At 38.6% G+C, this 15039-nt stretch overlaps 1 protein-coding gene across 3 annotated transcripts in view; it reads right to left on the bottom strand.

Moving 5' to 3' along the window:
* The window catches only part of COL28A1 (collagen type XXVIII alpha 1 chain), a 179204-nt gene that overhangs the window by 82746 nt on the left and 81419 nt on the right, over positions 1-15039 (bottom strand). For all 3 annotated transcript variants that reach the window (XM_081531558.1, XM_081531557.1, XM_081531559.1), the window contains 6 exons: positions 14320-14388; positions 11021-11092; positions 5110-5178; positions 4424-4492; positions 622-690; positions 356-424 (listed from right to left, as the gene is read on the bottom strand). In XM_081531558.1, the coding sequence (XP_081387684.1) occupies positions 356-424; positions 622-690; positions 4424-4492; positions 5110-5178; positions 11021-11092; positions 14320-14388 (417 nt within the window). The remainder of the gene's footprint in view (positions 1-355; positions 425-621; positions 691-4423; positions 4493-5109; positions 5179-11020; positions 11093-14319; positions 14389-15039) is intronic.

Consider the following 15039-nt stretch of genomic DNA (forward strand, 5'->3'; position numbering starts at 1 on the left):
AGGTGAGGATAAATAACTTGACCAGTTCTTTAGACACTTCTCCTCTTCTCTCAGGTCCGGTAAAGATGTTCACTTTTACCAAACCTGTTAACTACAGGTACATTTTTTTTTTTGTCCATGTTTTCCCCTTCCAGAACCCCCCTCCCACCTCCCTCCCCATCCCATCCCTCCGGTGCACCAGCCCCGAGCACCCTGTATCATGCATTGAACCTGGACTGGCAATTCGTTTCACATATGATAATTTACATGCTTCCATGCCATTCTCGCATATCCTCCCGCCCTCGCCCTCTCCCATAGAGTCCATAATACTGTTCTATTTATCTGTGTCTCTTTTTTAAAAGCTACTGTCACCTACCTTTGCTCCAGTGTCTCCAACTCCAGGTAATCCCCTTGATCCAGGAGGTCCTGGGATTCCTCGAGGGCCCTGAGATGACATAATAAGGGGAGAGGGGGCAACCTTGCTGTGTGCAGGGTTCAGGAAGGGAGGGGGAGAAGGGAGGGAGGGAGGAGAAAAGAGAAAGGAAAAGAAGGAAAGGGAGGGAGGGATGAGAGGAAGGAAAGGAAAGAGATGGGAGGAAGAGAGAGAGGGAGGGAGGAGATAACAGCAGCGTCCACACTTACAGGCACACCAGGATAGCCGTCGCCTTTGAGTCCTGGAGCGCCCACTGGTCCCTGAGGGCCTTGAGCACCCTGGGTGAATTCCAACACAGAAGATATCATGAGCCTAAACTATGAAACACCTGGCAAAACTTAAGCTCAGTACCAACTCAGCACACCAAAGGTGGATTTGATAAGGGCAGGGGAATGGTCTGAGAATTTTTACAAGGAAATATGGCAACTTCTTATCTCCTTGTAAGTCTTTCGCATTTCTGTTATGGGAAGTAAATGATGAGTGGAACGAGTGTAAGGAATATATATGAACCATCACAAAGTCCTCCACAGGAAACACTTCGTGGGGGCTAGAAAAGAGCTAGTTGCTGATATTTTAATTTTAAAAATTGCAAAATTTTAGTGCATCATAAAATAAGGGGAAGTATAAAATGAGAAAATTTAGTAAGCATCATGTGAGAAGAGTAGAGAAGAATATGAATAAAATTTTAAGTATAAAATAAGATAATGTGTGTTACCTATTATTATGTTACATCTATTATCTTCCTCAGTGAGGCCCAAATTAAATGAGGAATAAAAGCTCAAATAAAAATTAAAAACAGATTAATTTTTTAAAAACACTTTATAAAAGAATAGGACGTTCATATCCTGAGACCTAGGAAAAAGTGATAGATATTGCTTTACCATGATGACCTTGGGCATCAGAAACTTAGTAGCAATACTGGCCTCTTATATAGAGGATAAGGAAGGAGGATTATTGCCCTTCGAACAAGAGTTCTCTGTACCAATGGAACTCAGAGAAATTTCTGGCCAGAATAAAATGGAGAGAAAGAAAAATGAAGAAGACTTTTACCAAAGAACATTTATTCATTATAAGCCTATTGCACTTATATTTAAAACATTTCTTTACATTCCACATCCCATTCTGTTGCTGTGATAACTCTTACAGTGGCCTTTGTCAATACACATCAATTATTTTGATAAAGAGCTGTTCATGATTTTAAATATTTATGTTTTGTACATTATCATATATGAAATAGATCCCCAGTCCAGGTTTGATGCATGGGACAGGGCTCTCAGGGCTGGTGCACTGGGCAGACCCTGAGGGATGGGATGGGGAGGGAGGTGGGAGGGGGGTTCAGGATGGGAACACATGTACACCCATGGCTGATTCATGTCAATGTATGGCAAAAACCACTATAATATTGTTAAGTAATTAGCCTCCAATTAAAATAAATTTTTAAAAAAGAACTAAAAAAAATTTAAAATAAAATATTTATGTTTTCCACATCAGGAGGAAAGTCTAATAATAGACCTGTGTTTTCCAAAATTGGAAAAAGTAGCCGGATTCTTAATATTTGTCTTATATGTAAGCAAACACTGAAATAAAGCTGCATTATTCCAAGCCAAAATGTTGCCCCAAATCTAATTCCCAAAAACGGTTTCTGATTTTACTCCTATAAATCAATAACTGGGGAAAAAATTTTTATGCCGTAAGAAAGTTAAATTGATTTTGAAAATCGTGAATACAACAGCTGTCATTTCCTATTAAGACAAAGAGATTGGCCTTGTATGGTTAACCATCTTAAGAATGGTCTTCAGAAAACATGTGGCCGCTTATAAAAATGCACTATTAATGCACTATTTAGAATGCACTATGTACTTAATGCACACCAACAGAAATCCAAGATGATATCTTAAACATGTATGACAAAGCAAAAAACAAATTATTCTGGAGCACTGAATTCTGGTGGATCCACCCCTAAGGAACTGGTCATGCCTGAGAAGCAGTTTATTATACTATTCCAATTATGTGCGAGGTTGAAGCGCTAAGCATTTCCTATGGGACAGGTCCCCAGATAAGATGCCCATTTCTCTGCGTGTTTACACGAGGAGCAGGCCAGCCACAAAACAAAGCAGTAACTTCCTCCTGGTTAAGTTGAAATTAAAAAAGAAATTGGAGTCAAAATTCACTTTCCGTTTTCATTTCTAAATTCCAAGCCTGTAACAAATTATCAGCAGCTGTTATTGTTTATCCTCTGGCCCCCACACTGCAGGGAAAGCCATTGAAACATACGTGGTTGAGGAACATTTTTTTCCTAGAGATCTGTGTCTTGTCTCCTGCAGAAATTTCAGTTAACTTGTTACTTCTGATGCTAACAGGGGGTAGGGAAAGGTTCTTGCTCAGATTTTAATTTTGGATGCCTCATGATAGTTTCATGGATGGAATTTTGCCACTTGTCTTTTCTGCACTGGATTCAAGAAAATGTTTTGCAGAGTGATTCTCTTTGAAGTGTCTCTCTCATTCAACAGAAATTAGGGTAGAAATCTTAATCAGGTGTTTCAAAATGAACATTTTCAAAAAAGAAAAAAAATCTGGGAGGTCCCTGAAGAAATACATAAAACTGAATTAATGTGCCAAAATTTTTATCAGCTAACCCTCCATGAACTTAAAAACAATCCATTAGGGAAAAATGGCAGAACAAGTATCATTAGAGACCAAGGTGTTATAAAAATGACTGGAGTGAGAAGGCAAATAACTCTAAATACCATCACCAATAATGATCAGTAGAAAACATTCAGAGCTTATAAACATCAACTATGTATTGAGATGTTGCTTCTCTTGTAGAGAACAGTGTAAGTAGAGAGAAATAACCTTGCATCATGGACCTAGGGATGCATAGATTCAGGAAGCTATCAAACAATATGAAAATTGTCACCCAAATGTTCTTGACTGAGGCCATGCCTGTAGTTTTAGCATTCAGAAATTTGGAATTTTCTCCTTAAGTCATACATAATTTGTGTTTCTGTAGAGTCTTTTACATAGCTTGGGTTCCTATGTGCTTCAGAGTCTGGGCAGTAGGGTGACAATCTTGTTATGATTTTCCCAGGACATTCTCTGTTTTAGCTTGAACATATCCCAGAAATGTCTTCTGTCCCCAGTAAGCCAGAAGATCAGCACTCCAGCAAGGACAACTCTCAAAGAGATTAAGAACAGCGGAGGTCAGGATCCTACCTCTTGCTTTAAGAAGAATCACCACAACTTATGTTAGTATATAATAGGCTTTGAATTACATGCAAAGACGGTTCTAAGTTTTCTTTTTTGAAGTTTGAAAATCACTGATGTCAGTACTTGAACCCTTTCATTGACAACAGACAATTTGATAAACTAAAGCCAGCTTCAAAGCTACATAACAACATGCTTCTAATTTAATGAGTGCTGACTATGGAGCCCCGAAGCCTGTTCTCATAAACAGGGATGTGCTTGTTGACATTTGGAAAGTAGAATTTCTCTGTAAGGCAAGGTTTTATGTGAGGAGGGAAATGGTACTTTGTTGCCATGGAAAAATAGTGGTGATTACTTAATAGTGGTGATTCTTATCCCATCATTATTTGCATTTTCATTTAAAATAACTCTGAAAGATAACACAAGCAGGGAAATCTAATTCAATAAAGTTTCTAAACATGAACTCTTTGGACAGTGTTTTGCAAAAGAGATGCATTGGCCATTAATATGTAAATATGGCCAGAGGCCATATAATATCATATTATAGACATTACAAAAAGAAAAAGACCATTTTCAATCAGCTGTTTAGTCAGCAAACATTTTACCAGAGGAGCTATCATCCTCCACATTTATGAAAAATAAATGATCTGCTGGCTTGATTTTTTAAAAGGGGAATAGTATATTCTTATATCTCAGTTCATCAGTGTAGAGACTCTAAGTAGAACAATCTTCAGTCATAACTTATGATGCATTAAATCTACTTTCATTTTTTATTTCAATAAATAAAATAACATGAATAAAGGATACCTTTGGTCCTCGAATAGCAATTCCAGGTTCTCCTTTAAATCCAGGCATCCCAGGTCCACCTCTGTCTCCCTGCAAATGTCAAATAATTTTCACAGTTTCAGGCTTTAGATTTTATGAGAAATCATCATGGCACAGAGCATAAAAAGCCATTGGCCAATTATAAAGAGCTTAATCTCTTAGAATCAGATCCTGAGAGAGTACATCCTTCTAATACATTTGAGAAGAGTTTCAAATCTTAAGCAAATAAAAATTGTCAGTAAAAACTACTAAACTTTTCGGAGAATAGCTGAAATAATAGGTGGCTCTCTAGACACAAATATTTAGACTGTGAAAATGTCTGGGAATGCTCTTACATCTGAGTGGATTTCTTTTCTGCCAGACTTTCTGATTAGCAGATTATTCTGAACAAATGCAATAAATTCTTACATGCATTAAGGCTAGCATTTAAGGGAGGTAGTTCAAAGTAAAGTGATAAGGTCAAGGCCAGGAGCAGAAAACCTGGTTTCTAATCTTAAATTTGCTGCTGGCCCTCCATCTGCTTAATCATGAAATGTCAGGGTTGAGCTATATAATATCTTTGGGTTTTTCCAAAGCTAAAATTCTTTCACTGATTTTATGAAGCTTTTCCCCACTCCAGCTTCTAAAAAATCCAAGTAAAAGAAAAAAATATTCCCAAGAATACATACTTTTGGTCCAGGTGGTCCAGGAATTGATATTCCAGGCATCCCAACAGGGCCCATAATTCCTGGATCACCCTAAAAACAGAGCAAAATACTCATTACATTTCAAACAAGGAAATGATATACATGAATTATATTAAGAAAAATATAGAAATGTATTTCCAGCATTTTAAAGTATTGTGACCTGTTTCATAAACCATGTGAAAATATTTGAGCATCTTTGTTAAACCACTACTAAAGTCATTAATAATTAAGATTTCACTCCCTATAATAAATAAATTTAATTAATTCCTTAGTAATAAGAAATTTCTCTCTCTTATTCATTCTTTTATTAGGTAATAAAAATCATGCAATGCATGGTGATGCATTTTTGGGTTCGTATGCCAGGAAGCTCAGAGGGAAATATTTGTTCAGTTATAGCAAATACCTTTAGTGTAAGTTTTAGGGTACATGTGATAGGTAAATAATGTTCTTTCTAGTTTACAACTTTTTCCTTTGTTATTTTATGTTCCACAGTATATCAGTCTTCCATTTTATGGTATCTCATGTCCCTTTTTAGAAGTAGTTAGCTTATGGTAAAAAAAAATGTAATACGAATTTTTATAAGGCACCTCTGGTGGTTCTGGTATAGGTACTACTACTGTACTTTGAAACACTATGCAAAGCAACTGTCTTTATCTTTTTAACTTATTTTATTGAGGTATGTTTTAATGTTTTAATTTTTACTATACAGTGAAGTGATTCATGTATAGCTGAACCATGTATAACATGTATATATGATTCATGTATACCATATATAAATGTTCACTTTTTTTCCATTATGGTTTATCACAGGATATTGAGTATAGTTTCCTGTGCTTTGGTGGCTCAGATAGTTAAGAATCCACCTGCAATGTGGGAGACCTGGGTTCAGTCCCTGGGTTGGGAAGATCCCCTGGAGAAGGGACCGGCTACCCACTCCAGTGTTCTGGCCTGGAGAATTCCATGGACAGAGGAGCCTGGCAGGCTACAGTCCATGGGGTCACAAAGAGTCAGACACGACTGAGTGACTTTCACTTTCACTTTAGAGTAGGACCTTGTTTATCCGTTCTATTTTTTTAAATTTATAAATTAGTTTATTTATTTTTTAACTTTACAATATTGTATTTGTTTTGCCATACATTGACATGAATCCACCATGGGTGTACATGTGTTCCCCTTCCAGAATCCTCCTCCCACCTCCCTCCCTATCCTATCCCTCCAGGTCATCCCGGTGCACCAGCCCCGAGCACCCTGTATCATGCATCGAACCTGGGCTGGCGATTCGTTTCACATATGATAATTTACATGCTTCAGTGCCATTCTCCCATATCATCCCACCCTCACCCTCTCCCATAAAGTCCATAATACTGTTCTATATATCTGTGTCTCTTTTGCTGTCTCGCATACAGGGTTATCTTTACCGATTTACTAAATTCCATATATATGTGTTAGTATACTGTATTGGTGTTTTTCTTTCTGGCTTACTTCTCTGTATAATAGGCTCCAGTTTCATCCACCTCATTAGAACTGATTCGAATGTATTCTTTTTAATGGCTGAGTAATATTCCATCGTGTATATGTACCACACCTTCCTTATGCATTCGTCTGCTGATGGACATCTAGGTTGCTTTCATGTCCTGCCTATTATAAACAGTGCTGCGATGAACAGTGGGGTAGACGTATCTCTTTCACTTCTGGTTTCCTCAGTGTGTATGCCCCGCAGTGGAATTGCTGGGTCATATGGCAGTTCTATTTCCAGTTTTTTGGGGAATCTCCACACTATTCTCCATAGTGGCTGTACTAGTTTGCATTCCCACCAACATTGTAAGAGGGTTCTCTCTTCTCCACACCCTCTCCAGCATTTATTGCTTGTAGTCTTTTGGATAGCAGCCATTCTGACTGCTGTGAGATGGTACCTCATTGTGGTTTTGATTTGCATTTCTCTGATAATGAATGATGTTGAGCATCTTTTCATGTGTTTGTTAGCCATCTGTATGTCTTCTTTGGAGAAATGTCTGTTTAGTTCTTTGGCCCACTTTTTGATTGGGTCGTTTATTTTTCTGGAATTGAGCTGCTGGTGTTGCTTGTATATTTTAGAGATTAATTGTTCGTCCATTGCTTCATTTGCTATTATTTTCTCCCATTCTGAAGGCTGTCTTTTCACCTTGCTTATAGTTTCCTTTGTTGTGCAAAAGCTTTTAAGTTTAGTTAGGTCCCATTGTTTATTTTTGCTTTTATTTCCAATATTCTGGGAGGTGGGTCATAGAGGATCCTGCTGTGGTTTATGTTGGAGAGTGTTTTGCCTATGTTTTCCTCTAGGAGTTTTATAGTTTCTGGTCTTACATTTAGATCTTTAATCCATTTTGAGTTTATTTTTGTGTATGGTGTTAGAAAGTGTTCTAGTTTCATTCTTCTGCAAGTGGTTAAATATAACAGTTTGCATCGGCTAATCCCCAACTCCCAGACCATTCCTCCTCTAGCCCACTCCCTATTGGCAACTACAAGTCTACTTATTCTGTGAGTCTGTTTCTGTTTTGTAGATAGGTTCATTTGTGTCATGTTTTAGATTCTACATGTAAGTGATATCATATGGTATTTGTCTTTCTCTTTCTGGCTTTTCTTAGTATGATAATCTCTGGTAAAGCAATTATCTTTAAAAGAGGGTCACACACCCCATGAGGTATTCAAAATAACACATTTGGGATATTAGAAAAATTTATTAGGGCTACACTCTGTACTTTTATCTCATCTTTTAAAATTTCAATCATTTATGTAAATCTCATAATGTACGTTCATGTAATAGTTTATGAATAAAAATTACAATTGAAAACCCAATAAGCAAAGATAGATTGCAACATGGTCAAAATTTTTTTTATTAGTAGAGATTTGTAATCAAGCAGGTTAGAAACTACTGATCTACAGTAGGTGCCAAATCCTGTCTGTTGCCTGTTTTTGTACCCCCAGGACTAAAAATGGTTTTCACATTTTTAAATGATTGCTATATAGGTGCCTCCATAATATCCTCAATTTGCTTCTTGAACCAAAAAGCCTAAAATATTTTCTCCCTGTACCTTTACCAAAAAATATGCCTCCTCTTGCCTTTAGAGAGGGCTTCCTAGGTGGTGCTAGTGGTAAAGAACGCGCCTGCCAATGCAGAAGACATAAGAGACACGGATTTGATCCCTGGGTTGGGCAGATCCCCTGCAGGAGGGCATGGCAACACACTCCAGTATTCTTGCCTGGAGAATCCCATGGACAGAGGGGCCTGGTGGGCTACAGTCCATGAGGTTGCAAAGAGTCAGACACGACTGAGCGACTTAGCATGTCTTAGAGAATGAACTATGTAATCCCCCTCCAGGAAGGACTCCGTCACTCGGACTCACTGGTAATGACTCCTGCCCTGAGCCAGGTCCATCTTCACAGCTGAGGCCTCCTGCTGTTCTGATTACCCGTATGATCAATGGTCTGAACACACTGGCCTGCTGGGGCCAGATGATGCCAAGGCATATATGTGCCAGTCCTTAATCCAAACCTGTATGTCAGTGGCACAGGACATGGCCAGGATTCTGGCAACAGATAACCACCCTATTCAGTCTCATAGCAAAGGGATAAAACATTAACCTGTTAAAATTTTCACTAAAACCAGGTTAAGTGAAATTATGCATCTAGATTTAATTTATTCTACTTTTTTTTTTAAAAAGAAGCCAATTACTTTTAAATTTGTTTAATTTTTTATTGAAGTACAGTTGATTTACAATGTTGTGCCAGTCTCTGCTGTACAGCAAAGTGACTCACTTATACCCACATAGATGTTCTTTTCTCATATTCCTTTCCATTTTGGTTTATCACAGGATATTGACTATATTAATAGTTCCCTGAACTATACAGTAGGACCTTGTTGTCTATCCATTCTATATGTAATAGTTTTCATCTGCTAATCCCAAACTCTCAATCCCCAGCCCTCTCCCCCTTAACAACCATGCCTGTCCTCTATGTCTGTGAGTCTGTTTCTGTTTTATAGATAGGTTCATTTGTGCATATTTTAGATTTAGCATATAAGTGATATATGGTATTTATCTTTCTGACTTACTTCACTTAGTATGATAATCTCTAGATCCATCCATGTTGCTGCAAATGGCATTATTTCATTCTTTTTTATGGCTGAGTAGTATTCCATTGTATATTTATACCACATCTTCTTCTTCCATCAGTCTGCTGATGGATATTTAGATTATTTCCATGTTTGGACTATTGTGAATAGTGGTACTGTGAACATAGGGGTGCGTGTATACTTTTGAATCATAGTTTTGTTCAGGTATATGCCCAGAAATGGGATTGCTGGATCATATGGTAGTTCTGTTTTTAGTTTTCTGAGGAACTTCCACCCTGTTTTCCATAGTGACTGCAGCAACTTCCATTCCCATTGAGAGTGTACGAGGGTTCCTTTTTCTTCATCCTCTCCAGCATTTGTTATTTGTAGACTTTTTAATGATGACCATTCTGACTGGTGTGATATGGTACCTCAGTATAGTTTTGATTTACGTTCCTCTAATAATTAGTAATGTTGAGCATCTTTTCAACTGCCTACTGGTCATCTCTATGTCTAAAGAAGCCAATTACTTTTAAATATAAAATTGTATACATAGAAAGTATACAAATTCTTTTAAAGACCCTTGTTAAAGTGTGAGTATGTTTTACAATATGGAAATTCTTTATCAGGAAAAGCTTTATTTCAAAATGCAAGAAAATATTCATGTTGAGTCAGTGTAATTAAGACATGAAAAATAATCACTATTGTTAATACAACACATTTCCTATATAATGGCTTTTCTCATCATGTGCTTCTTGAACTTCCTGCAGCAAGAGGTACTTATTTAGGAAATGCAGATTCTTGGGTCCCACCTACATACTAAATCCAGATTTCTTGTCATGGCACCATGAAATATGACTTTGTAACAAGCTCCCAGGCAATAATGATGACATGGAAGTTCAAGAATCACTGGCATGTAGGGGAGGCTTTGCTTTGTATCTGCTCATATCTTATTGGTAGCTTGTTTGTTTCAAAGTTGTTCTTTAATCCTCTGGTCCTTGAACATACTTCTTGTTTCTTTCTTACAATTAGCATCTTCCTAGAGCCCTGAACTCTATCAGGTGTGCAGTTTTTGTTTCCTGACACATTCAGATGACCTCAGTATTCTCTCCTGCTAAGTCAGGACATGTGCCTATTTGCTTGCTTCGCATTTTCCTTACTTTTTCCTCAGCACCCTGTCTCAGGTAGTTTATCAGGACATATACGCCCTACTTTCCATTGCACCGATTTTTTTCCTCTCTGAATAACTCCATGCATTGAACACTAACAATGTACCTGGAACCATGGTAAGTGCTTTAGTCACTCCTTAAAGTCATCACAACAGCCCTGTGAAATAGACACTATTACCATGATTATTTCCACAATTAAAGTGACTGACTTCCAAAAGTTCTGTGCAGCAGGATGAGAATCCCCCTCTCATGCCTCGTGAAGCCCCGCTCTACATCCTCACCGCATCCCCTCTCAGTCTGGGACTTTTTTGTTCTTGTTCAGCAAAGCAAGATGATAGAGAATTGATATCTCCTATGGTCTTAATGTATCCCAACTATGGAATATGTGGTTGTTAATAAAGAGCACTAACACACCGATTCTCTCCTAGCAGCATCAATATTCCAATGAAGATTACATGTTTTATACAATCTCTTTATCCCATTTTGTAATGATCTGGAATAGTATGTTATCTAAAGCCTTTTTCATTTTGGAGGCTTTGGTTTTGTAAAGAAGGAAACAGTGGAGATCTAAGATTCCATTAAAACTGGACACAAGAACAATCTCCCCAAAGCATAAATGAGAATTTAAGATACATACCTTTGGCCCTCCGGGCCCCTGAGGCCCCCTCTGTCCTTGATTTCCTTTGCTCCCTTTCTTTCCTTCATCTCCCTGACAAAAAGAATTATAAAAATTTGGTTGTTTTATAATATATCCACCTCCATCTTATAGCAACCACATCATGGCCAGACTCTCAGTGCTTACCAACTTCAAAGTCATGTTCCACAAGCCCAGCTCAGTTGCACAGGGTCTGTCGATGTTCTTGTGCAGATTACATGACTTCAAAACTGTCCAGACTGCACCATTTACTCAGTATGATTTACCACTTCCTAAACTCTGTGTTCAGTATCTTTCCTTGGAGACTTTGATTTGACTTTACAGTTCTTTTGCCCTCTGGGTCTATTTAAGTAGTGGTTCTGAGACAGTCACAGTTTCAAAGAAAAAAGCCATCTATGCTTTTCCATGCTGTTTTTCAGGTTCTGTGCTATTTCAGTTTTGAAACATAAGATAAGACATTTTAAAAATCAGCCCTGGTTCTTCCTCCATGGAGTTTAATTCTTTCTCCCCAAGGAGGCCAATAATTCAATTGGTAGAAAAATGAGTGAGCATTAACCTGGCGCAGAGCTACAAATTGCCTCGTGTTCCCCAGCAGGGTTGTGTACACCAGTGCTCCCTGCCAAAGAATTTTGTTACCTTCAACCAGAAGCCTCAGAGCATCCCAGAGCTATCCTTACCCTAGGGCTCAACTGCAAGGCACCATAGCTAAGCATGTGCCCAGCTCAACAAAAGAATCCCTTGGGGTGTGTAGCTGAAAGCGTTAGTCACTCAATTGTGTCCAACTCTTTGTGACCCCATGGGCTATAGCCCACCAGGTTCCTCTATCCAAGGGATTTTTCAGGTAAGAATACTGGAGTGGATAGCTATTTCTGTCTCCAGGGGATCTTCCAGACCCAGGAATTGAACTTGGGTCTCCTGCATTGCCAGCAGATTCTTTACTGTGAGGCTGTCCAATATTTATGACATAAATGACTATACCACCGTTTTCAAACATAAACATGCATTAGAATCACCTGGAGATTTCTGGGGCCCCCATCCAGAGTTTCTTATTTACTATTGTAAATAGTTTTGTGAATATTGTAAAAAGTTTCTTATTTTCTTATTGTAGTGGAGCCCAATAATTTACATTCCTGACACATTCCCAGGTGACGCTGACACTGCTGTTCCAGGGGCTGTGCCCTGAGAGCCACTGGCCTATACCGAGGTCATCAGCCGTGCAGACACTCCACTAAGAAGAAGAGCGACCTATAGAATCCCCAGACAGGCAGACAACTCCCTAGTACCCATACTAATGGAGGGCAGTGAGGGCAGCTAATTTAAAACACTGTTGAATATCCAAATATCACTTATCATGTCATTATCATCTGCCAATAGCATCAAAATTTACCCCAACTATTTATGTTCTCCCTTTCACTACCATATTTAACTTATTGACCTAAATGATCGCAGAAACCAACAGCAGTATGTGTGTGTTTAGTCACTCAGTCACGTCTGACTTTGCAACCTCATGGACTGTAGCCCTCCAGGCTCCTCTGTCTATGCAGATTCTCCAGGCCAGAATACTGGAGTGGGTTGCCATGCCCTCCTCCAGGGTATCTTCCCAACCCAGGGATCAAACCTAGGTCTCCCACGTTGCAGGCGGATTCTTGACCGTCTGAGCCACCAGGGAAGCCCATATCCACCTAAATGTAATAAAGTGCCAGCACTGAGCACTGACTACTTCGATACGTAACATATTCCTACCTACCACTCTTCTCCAATAGCCAACAAGCTCCATGTCACCTTGACGCCAGAAATCTAGTTAGCGCATATTTTCCTTGCTCTGCTGGTGTATTTGACACCACCCATTGCTTTCTTCTTGAAGCTTTTTCTCCTTGGTTCCCCTAACATGGTACTCTGTATTCAGCCTGTCTTCATGCTGTACGGAATGCTGTCTCTCCAGCTGCTGTAAAATGCAGGACTCCAACCTTAGCTCTCTTTCTCAGAGCTGTCTTTCACCCCCACAGCTTCAATTATTAACTCAAAGTGTCTATTTTCCAAAAGTATATTCAAGGAAACATTAGTTCTCCTGAATGTTAATAAGCAATCATTTCTAAAAGTACTTTTTGCATGATGTTAAAAAGGAATTCTCGGTGCATATTTCCACTCCCTGCTGCCCACTGTACCCCCGCCAAAAAAGCAGATCTCATAGTCTGGTTAGTCAATTTTAAATTTTAAACATTTTAAATGTTTGAAGTGCTACAAATACATTTATATTTCAAATTCTCACATTTAAGGCTAATGACTCAATTTTAGCCAATATTTTTCATAATACATAGACATCTAAGCTATCAATTAATATTTTAATAGAATTAAAAATAGAACACTAGTAAGTATATGGATTTTATTTTTACTTTACTTATATATAATTCTTCAGAATATTTATATGGGTCTTGATGACTGCACCTAAGAACTGTAGTAATATCTGACACCTTAGAGGTTGTAGGTTATGGTCTTTTTGATGAATTTGGGTATTTTCATCTTGACATGTAAAGATATTATTCAACAAGCATTTCTAAAATGTGTTAAATAAATCTATGCCACGTTGTGAAAGTGACATTTCATAAGGTTATATTTCTTACTACTCTATGAGATTGTATAAGTATTTGAAAAAAATTTATGGACTTTGATGTCTCAAGGATGTATCTCAAGTCTTCTTTTCTCTTACTGTGTGTTTGTTTTTTAAATGTCAACTTGGCTGTTTATTGAGAAAACATGTGTTGAACTTTTCCTATAAGCTTGGTTTTGCGACAGATGTTAGGAAAATGGAAACAAATAATATATACTTGCTGTCTGCCGCTGCTGCTGCTGCGTCGCTTCAGTCGTGTCCGACTCAGTGCGACCCCATAGATGGCAGCCCACCAGACTCCACCGTCCCTGGGATTCTCCAGGCAAGAACACTGGAGTGGGTTGCCATTTCCTTCTCCAGTGCATGAAAGGGAAAAGTGAAAGTGAAGTTGCTCAGTCATGTCCGACTCCCAGCGACCCCATGGACTGTAGCCCACCAGGCTCCTCCATCCATGGGATTTTCCAGGCAAGAGTACTGGAGTGGGGTGCCATTGCCCTCTCCTATACTTGCTGTCTACAAAAGCTCAAAAGCTAGTGTCCATAATTTTAAGCCAGAAGTAAACATCTTTGACATAGCAAGAATAACATCAAATTTCTCCTAAGTTGGCTTCTTATTATCAAGACCAGAACTCAGGCAGTCTGCTTCCCTTCCCCTACCTCTGTAGATTCCATACCTTGAGGCCAGGTTCTCCTTTCCCAGGTGGTCCTTCAGGGCCTCTTGCCCCCGGAAGCCCTGCTTCTCCCTAGAGAAAATGACACCAATGTCTTAGTTGATCCTACATAGCCAATATGAATACACCCGCCTTGTCTCTTCTTACAGCCAACAGAGTCTCTGCTTGGATCCTCCAGCACAGAAAAGACCTTCACTCTAGTCTCAAAATTAATTTGGAAGTTTACCAGCATGAATAAATTAATATCAAACTTCAGTTTAGCTCAGAGCAGCTGAAATATCATGAAAATGTCCAATTTCCCAGCCAGTTGCCAAAGCAATAAGCTCACTTTCTTTTGGCTCTTCATTCACATTTGGTGGTTTGTTTTTTGAAAAAACAAGAAAGACCTTCAGCCTTACCATCTGCTGTTTTTCACTACTTATATTGAAAAATGAGTATTTCAAATGTCAACTCAAAATATTTCAGGAAATCTTTATAACGGCCTTACTTCCTGAATACATTTACAGACTTTCCTTTTTGGAGGGGAGGAAAAAAGCCTTTTTCTCACAGTTTAAATAAAAGTGCTTTCTAGGAATCCCAAAGGGAGTAAGTCACTGGAACACCACTGCCAGAATACCAGAGAAAAGGCAGAGGTCGTAAGATACTTATTCGTGCTTTGAATTGGTGCTCTTTTATCTGAACTAAGTGAAAAAGGAAATTTAGAGTTGTGCGATTTTATTTTAT

This window comes from Giraffa tippelskirchi, chromosome 10, assembly GCF_054371585.1.
Source record: "Giraffa tippelskirchi isolate mGirTip1 chromosome 10, T2T-mGirTip1v1.2.pri, whole genome shotgun sequence".
Classification (NCBI taxonomy): domain Eukaryota; kingdom Metazoa; phylum Chordata; class Mammalia; order Artiodactyla; family Giraffidae; genus Giraffa; species Giraffa tippelskirchi.